The 23,300-nt window shown below is 47.3% G+C and overlaps 1 protein-coding gene across 5 annotated transcripts in view; it reads left to right on the top strand.

Annotated features, from left to right (window-relative positions):
• Positions 1-8,520, top strand: part of LOC119177395 (oxytocin-neurophysin 1) — a 66,108-nt gene extending 57,588 nt beyond the window's left edge. For 3 of the 5 annotated variants that reach the window (XR_012886794.1, XR_012886795.1, XR_012886796.1), the window contains 2 exons: positions 184-1,909; positions 8,226-8,409. Coding sequence is in view for 2 of the 5 variants with exons in the window: in XM_075877042.1 (XP_075733157.1) it covers positions 8,226-8,474 (249 nt within the window). In the remaining 3 variants the exon portion in view is untranslated. Of the gene's footprint in view, positions 1-183; positions 1,910-8,225 lie in introns of all 5 variants that reach the window. The other 2 variants (XM_075877042.1, XM_037428876.2) reach the window with 2 other exon arrangements.
• Positions 8,521-23,300: the final 14,780 nt, after the last annotated feature.

Below are 23,300 nucleotides of genomic sequence, written 5' to 3'. Positions count from 1 at the left end.
TTGCTCTTCGTTAATCTTTCGTGACACCTAACAATAGCAGCTTATTGCCGCATACGTATTGCGCATCATTTATTACTTTGACGGCTCTCCGCATGCCCACTGGACTCGACCGAAGAGAAGCCACCCTTTTTCATCGCTTATGGCTAGGAGTGGCATTTACAAAATCTTACTCCTTTGTCATAGGAATGGCCGACAACGCTCTCTGCGATGCCTGTCATTGCGAAGAGACGCTACACCACATCCTGTGTGACTGTCCGTTGTATGAAATCCAGAGACAGTCACTGGCGTCCGCTTTTGCGCGCATCGACAACAGCCAAATGTCTGTGGACACTATTCTGTCAAGTGCCCGAGAGAAGACATTGCAACAGAAGGCGACGAAAGCTCTGTTGAAATTCCTACGCGACACCGACTTGAACAAGCGACTGTAACAGCAATGTCACACACCGCGAAAGACAAGACTGGACTATGACTGAGTGTGCGCACGTGTACTGCCGAATGTGCTGTTTCTCTCTTCCCTCTCTGCTCTCTTTCATCTCCCCCATCCCTCTCCCATGCACAGGGTAGCAAACCGGCTGCCTATAAGCTTTTTAACCTTCTTGCCTTTCTTTTCCCTCTATTTTCCTTTCTTCCTTCCTTATTGGTTGTGTCATTGTATTTCGGAACAGTAGTTTGTATTTTGACACGTGTTAGCATGGGCACTCCACAATATTCGAATTATAAAGAACAATAAACAAACGACTAGCATCACTTTCTACTACTATACAAGTTGGCAAACGGTAAGGGAAAGGTTACATAAATGAACAGAACGAAAAATAGAGTGACGAACGCTTCACCAGTGTTTGCAGATTAACCGTGCAAAAGTTGTCTGAAGCTCCTCAGTGCACATGTGTGTTACGATTGTTTGGCGTAAAGTTATGGCTGAACTGTATGGTTTCACTCAAGTCCTGCGTTACGTTAAAAAAATATCGGACACTCCCAGACACAAAATGATCCGATTTTAACCGGCTCCGTTTGTTACATGTGCTGTTATTCGCTTTTAAAGCAGCAATTACCAACCTGGCCAATTTGACACTCGTTAAGTCAGAGGCTGTTTTCGTTGAAAAACTGAATTGTATAGTTCGTCTATGGTAAGCTGCTTTCTCGGCGAGATTGGGCTTTAGGTGGCAGCACCGTCCCCGCGCAAGAGTGGATTGGCGGTTGGTGGTGCGTATACAAATGCACGCAGCGGCGCTTCGTTGAGTGCGGCCTGAGTCGATTGTCGACGGATAAAATGCGTTGACTACAGTTAACTGTTAATATCCACGCTATTCTCTACTGAATCGGTGCACGCGACGCCTATGCAATGTTAACAATACACACGAGTAAAGCACGTTCTGCCTTTCATATGGATGCTCGTCCTGGGAGACTCTCTTCACGCTTTCGCACTAAATCACGCCTTCGCTGTGTTGTTTGTACATTGTTAGCTTGTGTTTCACTTGCTACACGCTGCTGTAGCGTCACTGAACTAATTATTTAGGTCTTTGTCATCTGCATACTACAAAAAAGAGAGAAAAAAATATCAAAGCAGGAATATCTGTGCGATCAGTTCAGTGTCACCGTTCGCATTTTTTTTCTCTTATTCACTACAGCATGAAATGTGGGACAGTCGATAAGCCTAGTCAGGAAACCTTGGTGGCTGACGGCGCTTTTCGCTACACTGTGTTTACCACGTGTACGTGCATGTTCTGAACCAGTAAAAATCTTTTATAAGAGTTCAGTAGAAAACTTTCCTCCATGGATTACGTGCATGACAGTGCTAACAATGGCCTGGTTAATGGGACAAGCATGCTTTTTTTCAGACAAAAAATGGGCACTGTCTTCTGTCGGTCCCCAAAAATGCCACACAAACGCTGAAGACAATGTATAAGAGGTAAACTTTTCAGTGAAATTATTTGGCAATACATATAAGGCATGCACTCTGAAAGACTTTTAGACGTCTGGGCTCTTCAAAGCGATCGTAATCCGAGCACACGGTCGAGCACGGTATTTCTCCTTTAAGTGCAGCTTAGGTACCCATGTGTCACAGTTTTTGTGATAGTAATATTCCCATTTAGTGGTACCACGGCCAGATAAACACAACTAAGGCTCCTCGCATGATCGATAAACTACAGTGTCGTAGTTTTACACCTACCAACAGCGGGTAACTGCATAACTTAAAGCCTGTTTTTTTACAACTAAAGCGCCATAAAACGCTGTATTCAAAGGCCATTTTATAGTCCTCCTGTTTGGGAGGACGCCAAGAAAATTTAGTGAGAAAGCGGCAGCTACTCTGAAATTATTGGGGTGAATAAGGGTACGACGACAGTAAACAACACTCTGGAAAGTTGCACTTGCAGCTCTTATTACAATGCATTAGCAGCATTGCAATAGAACCCCATGTGGTTGAAATACCCGGAGCCCCCCACCATGGCGTCTCTCATAAACATATGGTGGTCTTCAGACGTTAAACCCCACATGAAATCAACCAATATGCTTTAAAATGCTTGAATAGGAAGACTGTTGGCCATGGGGTACGTGAAACCACAAAAGTATTAGCCGTCTAATCTGGCACCACTAATTTCTTATTCAATGGCGTAGACATGAATGCGAAGTGAAGAGCGCCTCGTTGCTACACGGCTTGACGTTTCAATGCGAGTGAAACTGTAAATGGAGGCATCCCTATTACCTGTGTAGCTCTGATCACCAAAGTTACTAACTGAAAAACTGTTAAAAAGTGTGTCAAAAATATAAAATGCCATCCCAATTCTTATAATAACATCTAAGTATATATTAGGATAATGAAATAAAAAATAAGTAGCAGTTTAAGCTGGTCTCGCCTTTCTCGTTATAGCATGAGCGTCTATTCAATTTAGCAGTCGGCGATATAAATGCTTACGGGCGTAGTAATCGACGCACTTGCGTCATCTTCGTGCCAAGTTATTCGCAATCAGGGGCTATAATTACGCCTTCAAAGTAGCAGCACCTGTTTCTTTATCCTCTCGCCGGTACTATGAAACTAGATGTGGCTTGTTTTCTCTTATAGCGTCTTTAACATAGTAACAGCTCCTGTGTTACCCATCTGCATAATTCAAAGAATCTTCATTGCGTTTATTGCGGCGGCATCTTACCGAGACGTGAAAGCTGGCGCACAGCTGTGTACACTGGAACTACCCGTTGTCGAGGAAGGCTGTTTAAGATCCCTCATTTGAAACTGCTGTTGTGGTGCCAAGTTCGTTCTTTTCACCTTTGGGGGGTGTCTTAATATCTGCGAGACTTTTTAACAGGCTCCGTGAAGACTCTGTTGCACGTTAGACGTTGCGAAGATGCGCCCTGATATTGACAAAATTGGACAATATAAAAAAAGTGAGTGAAAAAATTAGGGGGGAAGAGTTTGATACAGACGTAAACAAAATGCTGGACAGTACGATGACTTATTTCATAGTAATAATGTCTGAAGTTTCATGTCTTAAGGCCACGACATGATTATAAAAGACGCTGTTGCTCAGGGCTCCAGATATATTGACTATTTGGTGTTCTTTAACGCACGCTAACATCGCACAGACACGGCCGAGCTAGACTGCACCTGCGCGCACATCTTTCCTTAGAAGCGAGCGCGAAGGTGCAGTCTAGAACGGCCGTGGCACAGTACGTGATCCTCTGCCACTTCGCCTCCGCCGAAATTCGACTGCCACGGACGAACCTCCGGGCGAGCAGCCGAGCAGCGTAACTATACTGTTCCACCGAAGAGGGCAATTTAAGCTGCGAACATTTCATTCCCAGTCAAGTCAGCTTACTTGCTGCGGGTGCTCTCTCCGGCGCCTTTTTAAAAGACGATAGCCTTTCTTGGAGACCTTCGACACAAAGATTTAGGTCTGTCTGTCTGCTTGTCCACCCTTAACGGTACCCTAAACGGCACCAAAGTTACAGAGAAACATATTTACATAAAAAGCGGACACTCCCGTACGGCCCTGTGGCCCAGCTACTACGCTGCTTTGACCGCCACGAGTGGTTGGTAAGACCCGATAATGTCTTCAGCATAAACAAAATAACAAATTTTTGTTCTTTCCACGCTGGGATTTAACCCGTACCCTCTTGCTCTGCAAGCGAGTGTCTTTACTTCTAGGCTACACACCCATGCTTCCTTAGAGGAAATACATGTACAGTGCATCTAAACAACACGAATGTGCCTCCTTGTGCAAAACGAATGCAGAAAGACAACTCTTTCTAGTCATATTTTTCTGTTTTTGTTGTGAGGCATTGAATTTCCTTAGTGAGACATGATGAAGAGCGGATATAAAAAATAGCACAAATTAATAAAATTTCTTCTTTGCAAAAAATTAATGCTAAACTTGAGTATTCTATGTCCTCCTGAGGAGGCTGATACATGTCTTAAAAAAGGAGTAAAAGCGAGCGTGGGTGCGCCATCTAGCAGTCTGTAAGACCTTTTCTTGCTGGGCCGCGAAGTGGCTCAAGTGGCCACTTTTTAGATAGTATATTTCTCTGTGCCGAAGTGACCAGAAGATACTCCAAACGGCTTACCCCATGCGCAGCGCCCACGAATATTGCTCAAGGTTCAGCGTTCATATTTGTGCAATTGTCAATTAAAAGTAATTACTGCGCATATATGAGGCACCATAGCAACACGTCAGTATTATGTATGTGTATTTTTTACTAGAAAAGGCATACATCAGCAATTTTAAGGATCGTAGTCTTTATAACGCTGTGCTGGCCATTCAACGCTTGCACGAAACGGCAAGTGTTTCCAACGCTTTGCTAATACGACATGGTGGTGACACCTACTCGTCGCCTTGCGTTCTACCCCTTATCACCTCAGAGACGGGCGCACACGGTGCGCGCCCCGTTTTCTTGAATAGCTGCCAGATAGCGCTCACGTCTCACCTGTGACGTGTCTTGATGCGCTCGTACACCTCCGCTGCACGCTCGAGGCACTCTAACGCCGTGCCTCCAGAAAACCATTCACCGATTTTTTTGCGCAGGACATCAAATAAACGTTTTGTTCACTCTCTCCAGGCGCAAGACTATCGTCTTTCGACGACATTTGCGGTGTAACATGCAGATACGCGGCCAACTTTTTTAATAATGTTACTAGTTGCACTACAAATTTCTAAAGTGGTTATTCGCAGTGGTCAACTCTCAAGTCTAGAACAACGGTGAACATCGCGAGAGACATCTGCAGTTTGAACGGGCCACATCTGAGCATGCTTGTTTATGGCCGTGGCCGCGATGGCCGTTGTGGCCTTCAAAGCGCTTAAAAAAACAAAAGGAAATAAAAAGAAAATAAAGCAAAAATGAACAATGGCTTGTATCGCCAACTTTTATACTGTCAACTAGTCTCAGCTCGTGGTATCATATATTACCGAGAATGGTTCACTTCTTTATTTGCTTATTTTTTGTGTTCGCGTTAAATCGCTCAGAGTGCTTTCGACGGCCAAAATGGTTCCATCCGCCAAGATAAACAAGAATAAAAATGCCATGGGAGGGGTACGTATTGCTGGCACCATGCATGCTCACATGGAGTGTATTTACGACTACAGATATCGCTCGTTTAGTTCCAAGCACGACGCACCACCGTTGTAGACATCAGAATCGACCACTGTATACGTGCAACAATATCTGCCGGTTTCCGCTGCTGTTGGCTATTTGTGCACGGCAGCCGAAGTGTTTGACGTGGGCGGATTGCTATTCTCTTCCGTTTAACGTCATCTGTGCCACTAACACGACCGAAGTGACCACTCCGAGAAGCGTGCGCAAGCTTTCATTTCAAATAATAGCGACGCTACACGATTCGCAGATCAATGGCACGCAGTATGAGAGGGACAGCAAACCATGAATGGCGCACGACAGAAGACGCTCAGCTAGGCTCCTAGTGGATTGTGATGTAGAAGGAACAGGTATGCAACGTCACACAAGGATGAACAAGCACGAAATGAAACGCTACTTGCCAAAGGGCTCATCGGACTCTGGCGTTACGCTTGATCTTTAATGCATCATGCAGCAGTAAGGCTTCCGCATTCGAGTCGTCTTTGAGGTAGAATTAGAGACCTTTACTTTTTTTATTCTTACACCGTGGCCCCAAGCAGTGTAATATCGCAATAATAACAATGCTTCGTCTCTTTCGAAGCGTCTTTTTAATTTGCCTAGCACCATATACAGCTCTCGAAATGTAAACAATGTATTCATTTTTGGAATAATTGAGGTGGTGCAGGTATCGGCACTCCTGGTGATCTGCCAGATGTGTATTAGTCTGCGAAGTCTTCTGCAAGTGTTTGCAAATCTTTTTCTTGCTTCAAAGCGAGAGCTTAGAATGGTCTGTGAGAGTGGATATTTCCAGAAAGACTATGACTCTACACATTCATGTCGAGGGTGTAAATGGTGCTGAATTTTCACAGAAAACAGCCCACTGAAGTCAGCGTAGTTTTTTTTGTGCATGGCGATGAATGGCAGCGTTTATTCGTTATATTCAGCTTTTGCCGATGGGTTTACCCTTTTCCTCATGAGCTTCCGCTCCGCTTTTCTACGTGCTTCGCGCAGATTCTTTAACTTCAAGTCGGGAGCAGGGAAATGATCGGCCAATTTCAGTAACGATGTAGCCACTAGCTTACTTGGTGACATGTCTGAAACTGCTCACCAGAAGATTCATCCAGTGCTGTTCTGTACGTGTCCCAGCTAGTCACATTGCAGAAACGTCGACCAGTCACAGCTTCGTGCACATTTAGGATAATTGCATGACCTCACAGTTTTTCACACACTTAGTACAGTACAGAACGCTGTATCTCGCTAAATGACATCGTTCTTTGAGGTTTCACGATACCTGCATGCGCTTTCACGAGAATTGCATAATATAGCAGTTTCCACTTGTAACGGTACAAGACGCAGTATCTGGCTAGTTCACGCCATTATGTGTGCTTTCACAATATTTCACATATCGCAGTTGCGTACTCGGAACAAAACAATGCTGTCTGGTTAGTTGACGTCGTTTTGGCTGATTTCGCGACGCTACTAGCTTAACCTAACCTGACCTAACCTAACCTATGAAATCCGAAATCCAGTGATATTGGTGAATATGGGGAAATTGTCGCTGCCCATTCTGTCTGGGGCCGTTGCCGATGATACCAGAAGGTCCACGGAGTGTAGTGCAAGGTCTATCACACTCCATGAATCTGGTGACCTTAAAAATGTTGGTTTGTTGAGTGATATTTATGCTTCAATTCCTTGCTATCACAATCCTTTTTTCGCCCTTGCGGCTAAACGGCAATTTTTTGTTCATTCATCACATTCTTGCAGAAAGGCAGATTTATATGATTGATATGTGGGTTTTTAACTTTCCAAAACTACCATAGGACTATGAGAAACGCACGGTAGTGGAGGGCTCCGGAAATTTTGACCCCTTGGAGTTCTTAACCTCCACCCAAATCTGAGCACATGGGCCTAATGCACCATCGCCTCCATCGCAAATGCAGCCGCCAAAGCCGGGATTCAATCCCACGACCTACGGGTCAGCAGCCGAGTACCTTAGCCACTATAGACCACCGCGGTGGGGCATAGCAAAGAGGCAGGGGTTTGAGCAAGTGCGCTTTCCAAGCCTTTTTCACGTGCAGAATAATTTTTACATGTGTAAGGAAAGTGCTACGAGTAATTTATTCTCGTTCTACAATGCGAGCTTACTAGTTTACTTATTTTAAGAACTCCTGAAGTCGAATAATTATTGACAATGTGCTTCCTGTTTCGCAGGCTTACATGCTTTGGTCGTACCCGGCTGCTGACCCGCAGGTCACTGGTTCGAATCCCGGCTGCGGCGGCTGCATTTCCGATGGAGGCGGAAACGTTGTAGGCCCGTGTGCTCAGATTAGGGTGCACGTTAAAGAACCCCACGTGGTCGAAATTTCCGAAGCCCTCCACTAAGGCATCTCTCACAATCATAAGGTCGTCTTGGGACGTTAAACCCCACATATCAATCAGTTACATGCTTTGGTCATTTCTCATGAAGTTCAAAGACATCGTCAATATTATTAAACAGGCTTCGAAGCATTGTCAATACCTTATGAAAATTTGCAAGTTAAATGTACACTGATAACCATCAGCTGATATATAAGCAATGACAATTCACGTATCTACTGCAGATACGTTTCACGAAGGCAGTGCACGGCTGTGATTCTGGGCATATGCAACTCTTTTGTTTTTCGCAGACGGCTGCAGGAGAGACGAGTCTTGCTCAAATGACGCAAGTACCGACCAGTTTGGAACAAGCGTCGACATGCTGGAGTACGGTGTGTCTAGGAGGTAACCGACTGGCCCGTGCATCAGCTCAGCACCTAAGAACACTGGGGAGCGAACGAAGGGATCGAAAAATAAAAGCCACTTTGCCACGTCGTTCCCCTCGTTTTAACAAAAGCAACTTGCGTTGCGGTGATTTCTCGACAGTGATTGTGAACTGAAGTAACGGGTGATTCTGAAAATGCAATGGGGCGCCGGATTGGAATTGCTATTACATCCACCGGTGTATATCCTCTACGGACGTCTTGTCCCACTAACGCAATATAGATTCTAAGATCTTGGTGGAAAAACTATAAACAGTGGACCTGATGTTCTTGTCAAAGGACAATTCTTGTGGAACCATCTAGAAATTATATATATATATATATATATATATATATATATATATATATATATATATATATATATATATATATATATATATATATATATATATATATATATATATTGTGAAGAAGATGTGCCTGCAGCAAGCAGCATCGCCAACGCCCGGCTCTCTCAGCTCGTGCTTCGGTTCGTTGCTGTGCCGATCGCTGGACGGTTCTTCACACTGTCTCGTCGCTGTCTTTAACGGCTAATAAGCCTCCTCACATTTGGTGGAGGTGCGGGGTAGGTAGACGGGTGGTGGTCTCGTGAGTGAAGGGCACTAGGGAAAGTTGGCGGGCGACTTCCTCATGGACGAAGGCTCGAACTTGCTGAAGCAGCGGTGAATTGTCCGGCAGGGTGTCGAAACTGGACAGTGACTCACCACCATGCTGAGGCTGCCGAGTCAGAGTGCGTTGCTTCTTCAACTCGTCGTAGCTCTGACACAAGCTGACGACTTCGGAAACTGTGCTCGGATTTCTTGCCAAGAGCATTTGAAATGCGCCGTCGTCGATGCCCTTCAGGATGTTTTTGACCTTGTCAGATTCGGGCATGGCGTCATTCACACGTCGACAAAGGTCGACGACGTCCTCAATATAGCTGGTAAAGGTCTCGCCAGTCTGCTGAGAGCGGACGCGCAAGCGCTGTTCTGCCCTCTGCTTGCGGACAGCCGGCCGACCGAACACTTCAGCACATGACGTCTTGAAGACGCTCCATGTGGGGATGTTGTGTTTGTGGTTATTAAACCACAATTCGGCGACGCCAGTGAGATAAAATATCACGTGGCCCAGCTTGTTGGCTTCATCCCATTTATTGTTGGCGCTCACCAGTTCGTAGTGCTCGAGCCAGTCTTGGACGTCGGTCCCATCCGCACCGCTGAAGACCTTTGGCTCCCGTAGCCTAGGAAGGCCAGGGCAGTTGAACTGGAGCGAAGGCGTCGATGTAGTGGCGTTGGTAGTCATGACAGGTGGTAGCGTGCGGCTTCGCAGCTCCAGGGTGTAGCAACGGGGATTAAAAGCAACTTCCATCAAATGTTCGACCATCTCACAGTCCCTGGGCGTCTCCTGTCGTCCTGGTGCGTAAGAAAGACGGATCTATCCGATTTTGCGTAGACTATCGTCGTTTGAATAAGATAACCCGCAAGGACGTATATCCTTTGCCGCGCATTGATGACGCCATTGACACCCTTCACGAAGCGGAATTCTTCTCGTCGCTGGATTTTCCGTATGGCTACTGGCAACTTCCAATGGCTAAAGCCGATCGCCAAAAAACTGCATTTATTACACCTGACGGACTATACGAGTTTAACGTCATGCACTTTGGGCTTTGTAACGCGCCCGCCACGTTTGAACGACTTATGGATAATACGCTACGTGGCCTCAAGTGGAATATGTGCCTCTGCTACCTCGACGATGTCGTGGTTTTCTCGCACGACTTTCCTACGCACCTCCTTCGCCTCAGGCAGGTTTTGACTTGTCTGACCAACGCTTGCCTGCAGCTTAACCTGAAAAAATTCCGCTTCGCTGCACGCGAGCTCGTCATCCTAGGCCACATCGTGTCGAAGCACGGCGTATTACCTGACCCAGCAAAACTTCGAGCAGTCGCAGAATTTCCCAAGCCGACGACCATGAAGGAACTTCGCAGTTTTGTAGGCCTATGCTCATATTTCCGGCGCTTTGTTCGCAATTTTGCATCCATCATGTCACCATTAACCCAGCTTCTTCGCGGTGACGTGAACCTTTCCTTCTGGTCTCCTGCATGTGACGTTGTCTTCACTACTCTGCGCCGTCTGCTCACTTCCCACCTATTCTTCGCCACTTCGACCCGACGGCTCCCACCGAAGTGCACATCGACGCCAGCGGCGTCGGGCTAGGTGCTGTCCTCGCCCAACGAAAACCCGGCTATTCAGAATACGTTGTAGCCTACGCTAGCCGCACTCTGACGAAAGCCGAAACTAATTACAGCGTGACAGAAAAAGAGTGTTTGGCTCTGGTGTGGGCGCTTGGAAAGTTCCGGCCGTACTTATACGGCCACCCGTTCGATCTAGTAACTGATCACCACGCGCTTTGCTGGCTCTCCACGCTGAAAGACCCTTCTGGCCGCCTTGCGCGATGGGCACTCCGCATCCAGGAGTACGACATTCGCGTCGTGTACCGCTGTGGACGCAAACACTCTGACGCTGACGCCCTGTCCCGCTCACCTTTGCCACCAGATCCGACGTGCGGAAACACGTGCTTCCAGTACTTGTCATCGTTAAATCTTGGCTCAATTGCCACCGAACAATGTCGTGACCCGTGGATCGCATCTATTCTCGAATATCTATCCGGTACGCCCAACCTTCCGGTATCTCGATCCCTCCGACGTCAAGCTTTCCATTTTGCCATCCGCGATCAACTTCTCCATCGACGCAAATACTCTCCTGATGGCCGCCGGTGGCTACTGGTCATTCCACGCACTTTACGATCCCAGGTATGCGCTTCTCTTCACGACGATCCACAATGTGGCCACGCCGGGATGTTCAAAACATATGAACGCCTTCGCCATCGCTATTACTGGCGCGGCATGTACAATTTCGTACGCAAATTCGTGCAGTGCTGTCCTGACTGCCAGCGACGCAAATCAACACCGCTACGTGCTACTGGCAAATTGCAGCCACTTCCGTGCCCTGCCAAGCCTTTTGATTGCGTTGACGTTGACCTCTACGGCCCCCTTCCATTGACATCAGATGGCAATCGATGGATTATAGTGGCGGTCGACCATCTAACACGCTACGCCGAAACAGCCCCTTTACCGAGCGCTACCGCTCAGGATGTCGCCTCTTTCATTTTACGTCAATTTATCCTTCGACATGGCGCACCTCGAGAGCTCCTAAGTGACAGAGGCCGCACTTTTCTCTCCGAGGTCGTCGAAGCTCTGCTTTCGGAATGCCACGTCATTCATCGGAAAATGACAGCATACCACCCGCAGACTAATGGGCTAACGGAACGGTTTAAACGCACGCTGGGTGATATGCTCTCAATGTACTTGGCATCTAATCATAGCAACTGGGACCGTGTTCTCCCATACGTGACATTTGCATACAATACTGCAATACAAACAACCACGGGATTTTCACCTTTCTTTCTTCTTTATGGACGTGACCCTTCCCATACATTTGATACTCTACTTCCCTACCGTCCTGATGCTTCCGAATGTCCACCTATCTCCGATGCTGCTCGACAAGCCGAAGAGTGCCGCCAGCTCGCCCGTGCGTTCACCTCGGACGAGCAGCAACGCCAGAAAGAAAACCGTTGCACCTCTCTTCCGGATCCCAACTATGCCCCAGGGTCTCTCGTGTGGCTTGCCATCCCATACCAAACTCCGGGACTCTCATCCAAACTTGTCCCCCGGTACGATGGGCCTTACAACGTTTTAGAGAAAACCTCTCCGGTTAATTACCTATTTGAGCCAGTTTCCCGATCGGATGACATACGCCGGCGTGCACGTGACATCGTCCATGTTTCCCGCCTAAAACCGTATCATGAGCCTCTCCCTGAAACTTCTTAGGTCGCCAGGATGGCTCTTTTTTCAGCGGGGGCGATTGTGAAGAAGAAGATGTGCCTGCAGCAAGCAGCATCACCAACGCCCGGCTCTTTTGGCTCGTGCTTCGGTTCGTTGCTGTGCCGATTGATGGACGGTTCTTCACGCTGTCTCGTCGCTGTCTTTAACGGCTAATAAACCTCCTCACATTATATATATATATATATATATATATATATATATATATATATATATATATATATATATATATATATAAGACAGTAGCAGCGTTGGGGTCGTGACGGCGTTTATTAGGCCGAATCGCCTGATCAACGCTTCGAATGAAGAAGACGCTTTTGGTGTTGATGACTATATGCCGATAAAGAATATGAAGGTCAAACGCTGCGAATTCTGTGCTTACACTAATTTCCTCCGCGCGCGGAAGTGGCCACCATGGCCGCTGTTTATGAAGGTGGTGTACGTCACACGAATGGTTTTAAGCGCGACACGTGAACAACCTTCGTACCATGAAAACGGCCATCGGATGGCATGACAACAGGAGTTACTCGGTAGTTAACAGGAGACATCTGCTCGACTATAGCGTAGCGGCCGAAAAAACGTGAGTGAAACTTATCACACAGGCCGAGAACCCGCGTTGGGGTCCAGAACAGTACTTTGTCTCCAGTATTGAAGTGAACTACGCGGTAGACGACATCGTAGCGAGTCTTCCGCTCTTGCTGGCTTGCCTCTGTATTGAGGTGGGCGGGTCCGCGACAATCGGCCAAGGGAGAGATTAAGTGCTCACTCGATGACGATGACTAGTTCACAGGGGCGTCAAAAAAGGAGATGTCGAGCGGAGATGCCAGTTGACGGCCATAGACGAAAAAGAATGGGGAATAGCCCGTGGTGCGTGGCGTAGCGGTATTGTACACAAAATTCACGAATGGCATAATGGTATCCCACGTGGTGTGGTTGACGTTGATATACATAGATATCATATCGGTCAAAGTTCGATGGAAGCGCTCTGTGAGGCCGTTAGTCTGGGGATGGTAGCTGGAAGTCATCTTATGGATTGTATTACGTGCGTGGAGGACGTGTTCGAGTACTTTCGAGAGACACGCCTTGCCGCGTTTACTCAATAGGATGTGTGGTGCACCATGTCTCAAAAGGTTGCCTCCAGAAAAAAGTTGGCAATGTCGTTTGCCAATCCTGAAGGAAGTGCAGCTGTTTCGGCGTACCTTGTCAAGTGGTCAACTGCTGTGACAATCCAGCGCTTGCCGCTAGCTGATATTGGTAGCGGTCCGTAGAGATCAATGCCGATGACTTCGAAGGGAGCGTCAGGACACGGGAGAGGTTGTAGGAGACCGGCTGGGGAGGAAGTGAGTCGCTTGCGGCGTTGGCAGAGTGAGCATGACGCAACATATCCCGCTGCGCAGGTGGAAAGCCCAGGCCAGGCAAAACGACTGCGGATGCCTTCATAGATGTTTTGAAAACCGAGATGACCAGCCTTGCGGTTATCGTGAAACGCCTCCAAAATCTGCGCCCTTAGGGAACGAGGAGCGACAGGAACCCAGCGCTGTCCTTCGGGGTGGAAGACGAAGCGGTAAAGGATTGAGTTTTCAGTCTTGAAGTTGCGCAGCTGTCAGTGGGCGCGGGCATTGGGAGGACAAGAGGGGCCTTGAAGGCGCTCCATTACACAGCGACAGTAAGTCTCGCTGCGTTGGTGGGATCCAAACGTCTTGTTGCCGAAAGCAGAATGAAAGTCGACAGCGGCGATTGAATAAACTGACGGAGACGCTTTGATAGGTTCACTCACAGTTGCCGACAGGTCAGGAGTGCCTGATGAGGATGGTAAAGAACAGCGGCTAAGGGCATCGGCATCGTTGTGTTTCTTGCTGGATTTGTAGGTAACGTCTAACTCGTATTCTTGGAGACAAAGTACCCAGCGACCGAGACGTCGAGAGAAATTCTTCAACGTCGACAACCAGCAAAAACTTGGTGGTCAGTGACGACGGTAAAGTGGCGGCCGTGAAGATATGCTCGAAACTTCTGAATGGCCCAGACAACAGCGAGACACTCGTGCATAGTGATGGTGTAGTTTCTGTCTGCTGCTGTGAGGGTGCGACTAGCGTATGCGATCACACGTTCACCATAACGCTCTGTTCGTTGCAAAAGTGCAGCGCCGAGTCCATGTCCACTGGCACCAGTAGTGAGGATAGTGGGTGTGGCGTTATCTAAATGACAAAGCACTGGCTCAGACATGGGGGCACGTTTCAAGGTGTCAAAAGCCATTTGGCATTCGTCCAACCATACGCATGACGTTCCCGAAGAAAGGAGTTGGTGAAGTGGTGCAGCAATACGACGCAAGGCCAAGAAAGCTTCGGAGCTCTTTGGCGCGTTGAGGCACCGGGAAGTGAAGAACCGCGGTAATCTTGTCGGGATCAGGCCGGAATCCATCTTTGCTGACGAGATGTCCGAGTACTTGAATACTTTTGCTTGCAAAGTGGCACTTTTTGGCGTTGAGCTTAAGACCAGCAGCTGCGAGACACGTCACAACTTCATCTAGGTGCTGCAAGTGCTGATCGAATGTTGAAAAAAAAATTCCGCCATATCCACGAAGTGAATGATGATGAGTGGGCGAAGCTCCGGAGGTAAACCTGGTAAACCATGAATCCTCTGTACATTTTGCCCACTCGATTTTATTACATCGCTCCCCCTAGCGTACGTCGCCGCACTAAATCGAACGATTGCCTTCAACCAATGACACGCGCCATATGTGACATAATTCCTATTTTATAAGATCTCGCGTCTTTCATCAACTACAAGTACCGCTTTCTAGTTTATAACATCTTGCATCTTTTCATCATCGGCTACAAGTACCACCATCTAGTAAACACTACAAGAACTAAACGAGAGGTGGCTACATACAGGAGACGGTACCGCCATCTAGTGAACACTGCAAGAACTAAACTAGAGGTGGCTACATACAGGGGACGGTACCGCCATCTAGTGAACACTGCAAGAACTACACTAGAGGTGGCTACATACAGGCTACAGGGGACGCACAGCCCACGCCCTAAGGAGCTTCGCCCCTAAAAAATATGATCATGATGTCAAGGTAACATAAGCACGTTTTCCATTTGACGCCCCACAATACAGTGTCTACCATTCGTTCAAACGTTGCTGGCGCATATCAGAGGCCGAAAGGCATGACGTTAAGTTCGTAAAGTCCGTCGGGTGTGGCAAAGGCACTTTTTTTCTTGTCATCCTCGTGCATTAGAATTTGCCAATAACCGATGCGCAGGTGTCAAGACTCGAAAAATATTCCGCTCCTTGTAAGCAATCTAAGGCATCATCAATGCGAGGCAAGGGGTATACGTCTTTTATGGTTACTTTGTTCAATGCGCGGTAATCAACGCAGAATCGCACCGAGCCGTCTCTTTTTCGCGCGAGAACGACAGGTGACGACCAAGGGCTTGAGGAGGGGCAGATGATATTTTGCCTGAGCATATCAGCAACGTGCTTGTCGATGATCTCGCAAGAATGGTAAGTTGGGCTAGTTGGTACTGATCCATAAGGTATGTAACTGCGCAAAAAACTGACGGAAACAAGAAGGAGAGAAAAAGGACAGACAAGCGCAGACTATCAACTGACGCTTTATTGCAAGAACGAGGCAATATATATAATAGGCAGAAAAAAGCAAGAGGGGGCAAAGGGGGAGGAGAAAAAAACACGAGGGACCAAATCACCAAACTTAGGCACATCAAGCATAGCACACCCGTCATACAAAACCAAGATAGCTTAACTCCTTATCATGTATGGCCACAGAGGGAACACTAACACAAGACACAGATTTCTTGTGAATATGCGCAGCCTCAATAAGTTCGCGCACTCTTTGGTTCTTATGCCGGAACAACACAGAAGTATCACCGAACAGCGGAGCGCAGCCGCATTTCTTACAGTGGGCTGCCAGATGAAGGCCGGAGTGGCCTTTTAAAGAATTAAAATGTTCTCGAAGTCTAACATTTAGACAGCGACCTGTTTGTCCCACGTACACACGACCGCATGACAAGGGTATGGAGTAGACAACACCGGTGATACAAGATACATAATTATGAATATGACTAACATTGCATGTGTGTTGCTGGACATTTCGCTGTTTCGCGACTCGTCTATCTACTTTGGCACATAAAGTGGATAACTTGTTCCTGGCAGAAATAACCACTTGGACATCATATCTTGATGCAACCTTTTTCAGGCGGTGGGTAAAACCATGAATATAAGGAAGAACAGCAAAAATTTTATGCTGCGCCTTCTCATCCAGGTCACAACCATTACCTGGACCTCCTTTATACTTCTTAATCAACTTCTCGCAGACCTTTACCAATAAGTCCCGTGGATATCCTGCCTGTCTCAGTTTTTGCACCTGCCCAGAAAAACTGTTACCGACTAAATGAGTGCAGGATTTCTTCAGTGCAGATCTAAAACATGAGAGTGCAATGGCATTTTTAACCAGTTTCGTATGGCCGGATTTGTAGTTCAGCACAGGTTTTACGGACCTAGGGGCATAGCACCAACACACATGGGTGGGCGAGAACTGCAGCTGCAGATCCAAAAATTGGATACACTGGTCCTTTAGGTATTCTGAAGTAAACTTCAGGCCAAGACCACACTGCTCAAACCTCTTTAGAATACCTGCCGACATATCTTCAGTTCCCTTACGGAAAAACACAATGTAGTCATCGACATAACGAAAAACTCTGATTACAGAAGCCTGCAAGACCGGTTGGAGCGCCCGATCAACTCTACTTAGAAAAATATCACTTAAAACCGGTGCCACCCTAGACCCTATACAAACACCCTTCCTCTGCAGGTACACCTCACCTTGGAAAAAAATGAATAAAGACCCCAGGTAAAAGAACAAAAGTTCCGTGAAAGATTCAACTGACATACCACTTAAACCTATGAAGGCAGGTTCATCATTGTGATACGTAATGCATTCTTTCACTGCGGTCAAAAGGTGATTATGGGGTAGAGAATAAAACAGGTCCTCTACGTCAATGCTCACAGCGTCACAATCAACGGGGTTGTCATCACGTAGGAACTGGACAATCGTTTCCGAGTTAGGTGCAATGTACGGGTCGTCTATACATAGACGACCCGTACATTGCACCTAACTCGGAAACGATTGTCCAGTTCCTACGTGATGACAACCCCGTTGATTGTGACGCTGTGAGCATTGACGTAGAGGACCTGTTTTATTCTCTACCCCATAATCACCTTTTGACCGCAGTGAAAGAATGCATTACGTATCACAATGATGAACCTGCCTTCATAGGTTTAAGTGGTATGTCAGTTGAATCTTTCACGGAACTTTTGTTCTTTTACCTGGGGTCTTTATTCATTTTTTTCCAAGGTGAGGTGTACCTGCAGAGGAAGGGTGTTTGTATAGGGTCTAGGGTGGCACCGGTTTTAAGTGATATTTTTCTAAGTAGAGTTGATCGGGCGCTCCAACCGGTCTTGCAGGCTTCTGTAATCAGAGTTTTTCGTTATGTCGATGACTACATTGTGTTTTTCCGTAAGGGAACTGAAGATATGTCGGCAGGTATTCTAAAGAGGTTTGAGCAGTGTGGTCTTGGCCTGAAGTTTACTTCAGAATACCTAAAGGACCAGTGTATCCAATTTTTGGATCTGCAGCTGCAGTTCTCGCCCACCCATGTGTGTTGGTGCTATGCCCCTAGGTCCGTAAAACCTGTGCTGAACTACAAATCCGGCCATACGAAACTGGTTAAAAATGCCATTGCACTCTCATGTTTTAGATCTGCACTGAAGAAATCCTGCACTCATTTAGTCGGTAACAGTTTTTCTGGGCAGGTGCAAAAACTGAGACAGGCAGGATATCCACGGGACTTATTGGTAAAGGTCTGCGAGAAGTTGATTAAGAAGTATAAAGGAGGTCCAGGTAATGGTTGTGACCTGGATGAGAAGGCGCAGCATAAAATTTTTGCTGTTCTTCCTTATATTCATGGTTTTACCCACCGCCTGAAAAAGGTTGCATCAAGATATGATGTCCAAGTGGTTATTTCTGCCAGGAACAAGTTATCCACTTTATGTGCCAAAGTAGATAGACGAGTCGCGAAACAGCGAAATGTCCAGCAACACACATGCAATGTTAGTCATATTCATAATTATGTATCTTGTATCACCGGTGTTGTCTACTCCATACCCTTGTCATGCGGTCGTGTGTACGTGGGACAAACAGGTCGCTGTCTAAATGTTAGACTTCGAGAACATTTTAATTCTTTAAAAGGCCACTCCGGCCTTCATCTGGCAGCCCACTGTAAGAAATGCGGCTGCGCTCCGCTGTTCGGTGATACTTCTGTGTTGTTCCGGCATAAGAACCAAAGAGTGCGCGAACTTATTGAGGCTGCGCATATTCACAAGAAATCTGTGTCTTGTGTTAGTGTTCCCTCTGTGGCCATACATGATAAGGAGTTAAGCTATCTTGGTTTTGTATGACGGGTGTGCTATGCTTGATGTGCCTAAGTTTGGTGATTTGGTCCCTCGTGTTTTTTTCTCCTCCCCCTTTGCCCCCTCTTGCTTTTTTCTGCCTATTATATATATTGCCTCGTTCTTGCAATAAAGCGTCAGTTGATAGTCTGCGCTTGTCTGTCCTTTTTCTCTCCTTCTTGTTTCCGTCAGTTTTTTGCGCAGTTACATACCTTATGGATGATCTCGCGTTTGCTGGAAGAGACACGGTATGGTCGGCGGTGGAGAATAGAAGTTCCGTCACTGTGTAGGTGATGAGCCACCACAGAAGTCTGACTTAGAGCAGTGGAATGAACATCAAAAAAAAGATTTATGCTTGGACAACAACGCCAGTAGTTCGTCTGCTTGCGGGGGAGGGAGATTTGTGCTCATGGCAATGACGAGAGCCGTAGTAGGTGGAGCATATGTTGGCATTGAACGGGATTCCACCAGACAGGTAACCGAAGCCATTACAGAGATAAGTTTTGCGTCCACGCTGGAAACTACAACAGTGCCCTTGGTAAGCAGAATCGGCTCATTGGTGATAATCAGTACAGCGAGGAAGGCGGTGCCGTTGGAGAAGCGGACAAGACTCGACGAAAGTGCAATCCCTCTGGATGGACAACGGGCAGATGGAGTGACTAGGACGTCACCGTGGTCAATGGAGTCAGCCACAACAGTGATAACGTGCTCGTGGTTAGGTGGCACAAGAAAGTCTTTGGCTGTTCGTAGCCGTTTACGTGATGATTTCGGAGAGATATCATCCGTCTCTTGCATATATGTGAGTCGTTGTCGACGAGAGATAGAAGCAGCAGCCTCAGAAAAAAAGTCCTATTCTAAAATAAGCATAAAAGCACAAGAAGCCAACACGGCAAATTTAATATGGTGCCGGATCCCATCAACGAAAACTAACGGTGCACTGTGCTGATGGCCGTATCTGCGAGTCAGTTCTGCTACGTAGGAGAGTGCTAGCATAAGGTGCGGTAACCTTGTGTAGACGAGAACACAAATCCACATGGATAACAGAAAAAGCAGCCCCTGTGTCCACCAATGCTTGAACTCGTACCCCTTCAGCAGTCTAATGTCTGATCAGTCTGATGATCGTTTGTATTGTATGATTCAACAAATTAAAAAAATATATACACTATTAACATGTTGGCTGGGCCTTCTGGAGGTCTTGGTGTTTTTTCGAGCAATGCAGCTTTCCCTCCAAAAGCTGCACCAGCTAGTTTTTCGAGTGGTAGTCAAAAGTAGGTGCAGCTGGTCTCAGAGGAGATGATGAGCGTCGCAGTGGTGTCAGGGGACAGGCGGCGTCTGGGATAGTAGGGGCGAGGTGCGGTGAGTGGAGATGTCTGAGAGAAGGGGCGTGTCGTAGGGCGGCGCTGGTACTGGTACAGGGATGGCACTGAATACCTTTCGTAAACGTCGTAGCCATGGCGTTCATCCTGCTGACGTTTGCGGCCAAATCATGAAATATGTCCCGGAATGCCACAGTAGCAACATAATTGGCGAGTCGAACGCCTGGGGGCGTAGAGTGCTGGAGCTGTGACAAGAGCTGGTACTGGCGCTGGGACAGGCGAGTGTGGTGCAATTCTGCTAGGTTGAACTGCGCAGGAACGGGATGTGGGTGCTGAACCACGGCTGCTGGCATGGCAGCGACTTGCGCATACGTCATAAGTGGTGTTGGTGGCGTCGGAGTGTTGGATAGAAGAGCGCATACCATGAATTAGAGCTCCTCTTTGATGATGTCGCGCACACAAGCAGATGAAGAGTGAGGCAGAGGGGCAGGTGCACATGACAACCCTTGCACTTGAAGTTCCTCGCGAATCATGGTGCGAATGAGCGTGCGCAAATCCGCATCTGAGGAAGGCCGGCGGTCCCTGGCGTATGGGTGGTCTGGGTTCAATCGAATGGCTTGAAGTTCATCAAGATGTTGACATGTGGTGATGACGTCCACAATGGTGGTGGGGTTTTTAACAGCCAGAGCGTTAAACGTGACATGGCCTATCCCTTTGATGATGTGGCCAACACGATAAGCTTCTATAATTGCCGAGTTCACGCGGTGGCAAAAGGCAAGGATGTCTTAAGCAATGTACGAAGTGTACGTTTCCCCGGGACGTTGGGCATGCCCATCGAGCTTTCGTTTCGACACTTCAGAATGGATGTTCGGTTTCCCAAATATCCTACGGACTTGTTAAGAAAAAGTAGGCTAATCCGAGAAGCTCTCTCGGGGATAAAAAAAAAACACGTTTTCGCGATATCGGAGTAATCGGACACATAGAAGGTGTTTTGACGAAGTTTTTGAGGCTCATCCCATTGGTTATATATACTCGTCATGCAGTATTCTTTCAGGCATACCTCGACGTCGTCGCGTGGAAGACGAGAGAAGATGGGTGGGTCGCGTTGCCGGGCGTTGACAATCCACGCAGGAGTGGTTTGTTGGACAGGGTTGCTGGATGTTCCGGGCAGCGGTACTTCAGCCATGACAGTGGACGGGGGAAGCAAGCGGCGACCTGAACGAAGCTCCAGGGGAACGTGACGTCGAAGAGGACTTGGGGGTCGAAGCAGCCTCCACCGCTCTGTAAGACAGTAGCAGCGTTGGGGTCGCGACGGCGTTATTAGGCCGAATAGCTTGGTTAACGCTTCGAACGAAGACGACGTTTTTCGTGAATATCGTGATAAGACGATTTCGTAATAGGACGATTTCTTTACGCTTCTCAGCAAATCGTGATAAGATGCTTTCTTAAGAAGGCAACATACCGGCCGTCCGCACGAGTAAGTTTCACGCACAGCACAGCATTGCTCTCAGGTCTGAGAAGGAAATGATTGCAGGAGTGTACTACGAAAGAACAGTACCCATTCTGAGATGTGACAATAGACATAGAAGGGTGCAGTCACGTAGTTATTGACCAAGCAGCGCTATTACCAATTCACAGAACCCTAAGCTAAAACTGAAAAAAAAGGTTCTTCGATGATACGAAATGGCAAATGTGGCCACAGAGAACACGCTTTCGCTTCCAGTAAAACGAAGACCCCTCGCCCCCCGCCCCCCCCCAAAAAAAAAAATCGCGTCATAAATGTGTGTATTCAAAAAGAAAAAATTAATTAGTTGGTGATTTTTATTTAAATATTGATTGATTTGTGAGGTTTAACGTCCCAAAACCACCATATGATTATGAGAGACGCTATAGTGGAGGGCTCCGAAAATTTTGACCACCTGGGTTTCTTAACGTGCACCCAAATCTGAGCACACGGTCCTACATTTCGCTTCCACCGGAAATGCAGCCGCCGCCGCCGGGATTCAATCCCGCGACCTGCGGGTCAGCAGCCGAGTACCTTAGCCACGAGACCACCGCGGTGGGACATTTTATTTAAATATTGCGCTTGCTCTCAGGGTAAGCAGCATGGTGTGGCACTTAAAATTAGTGAAATCACCGAGAAAAATTGGTTAAAATTTATAGCACATTGTCAGGTTTCAATTTTGTGACGCAGCGCGAAATGCTGGCAGGCGAACTGTAGCCGCATGGATTCGCATGTTTCCACTGGTAAACCTGAAAAAGAAAAAAGGCAGGTAACAGTGCGGTCGGCACACCAATCGGCATCTTCCGTGACTTTTCCGGTTTCATTCGATAGCTACCGACCTTTGTTCACCGTGCTCCTGGGTTTGCAACCTTAGTGAGAGTTCAGAAGCCTGACAGGGCCCTTCAACACCAGGCCGTCCAGAGGGCCTACAAGGTGGCTGGTGAGGTTCTCACATAGGTGGAGCTACAGGAACGGCCCCCGCAAGGGGTGCCCAGAAGGGCCATAGCCAGAAATTTTTTTCGGGGGGGGGGGGGATTCACACAGACCCGACGGGTGGTGGCGCAGGCATCAGCTTTTCTCGGTGATGTTACGATCGGTGGTAGTTTAAACAGATGACGCAAATGTATATGAAGTCATGAGATTCCCCCACTCTTCATAAGCATGGTTGTGAAGAGATTAAGCAAAAGAACTGTAAGAATGACTGATTTGCTATGTCGAGTTTAACCTCCCAAAACCACCATATGATTAGCTTATAGTTGTGAAGAGATTAAGCAAAAGTACTGTAAGAGTTATAGGTTTGCTATGTGAAGTTTAACGTCCTAAAACCACCATATGACTATGAGAGACGCCATAGTAGAGGGATTCTCAAATTTAGACCGCCTGGAAGTTTTTAATGTGCACCCAAATCGGAGCACACCGGCCTACAGCATTTTCGCCTCTATCGAAAATGCAGCCGCTGCAGCAGGCATTCGATCCTGATACCTACGGGTTAGCAGCCGAGTACCTCAGCCACTAGACTTTGGTGGCGGGCAGTACTATAAGAAGTACTCTAAATACAGTAAACGACAGGCTCATTTACCGTTTGGAGCAACGGCCTCTCACCGCACCATTGAAATCACTAGTCTTCGAAAACGCATTATTGTGATTACCCCCCCCCCCCCCCCCGATAGAAGAAGACACCGTTAATCGTTAATATTTGTTAAGCGTAGATTGCCTAGGTCTCATCGGGGTGAACTTTGTTTCAACAGGTCAAAGAGGATTCCGCTTAAAACGAG

This window comes from Rhipicephalus microplus, chromosome X (assembly GCF_043290135.1).
Source record: "Rhipicephalus microplus isolate Deutch F79 chromosome X, USDA_Rmic, whole genome shotgun sequence".
NCBI classification, from domain to species: Eukaryota; Metazoa; Arthropoda; class Arachnida; order Ixodida; family Ixodidae; genus Rhipicephalus; species Rhipicephalus microplus.
Note: the sequence above shows the minus strand (reverse complement) of the source record. Positions and strands in the feature narration are given on the sequence as shown.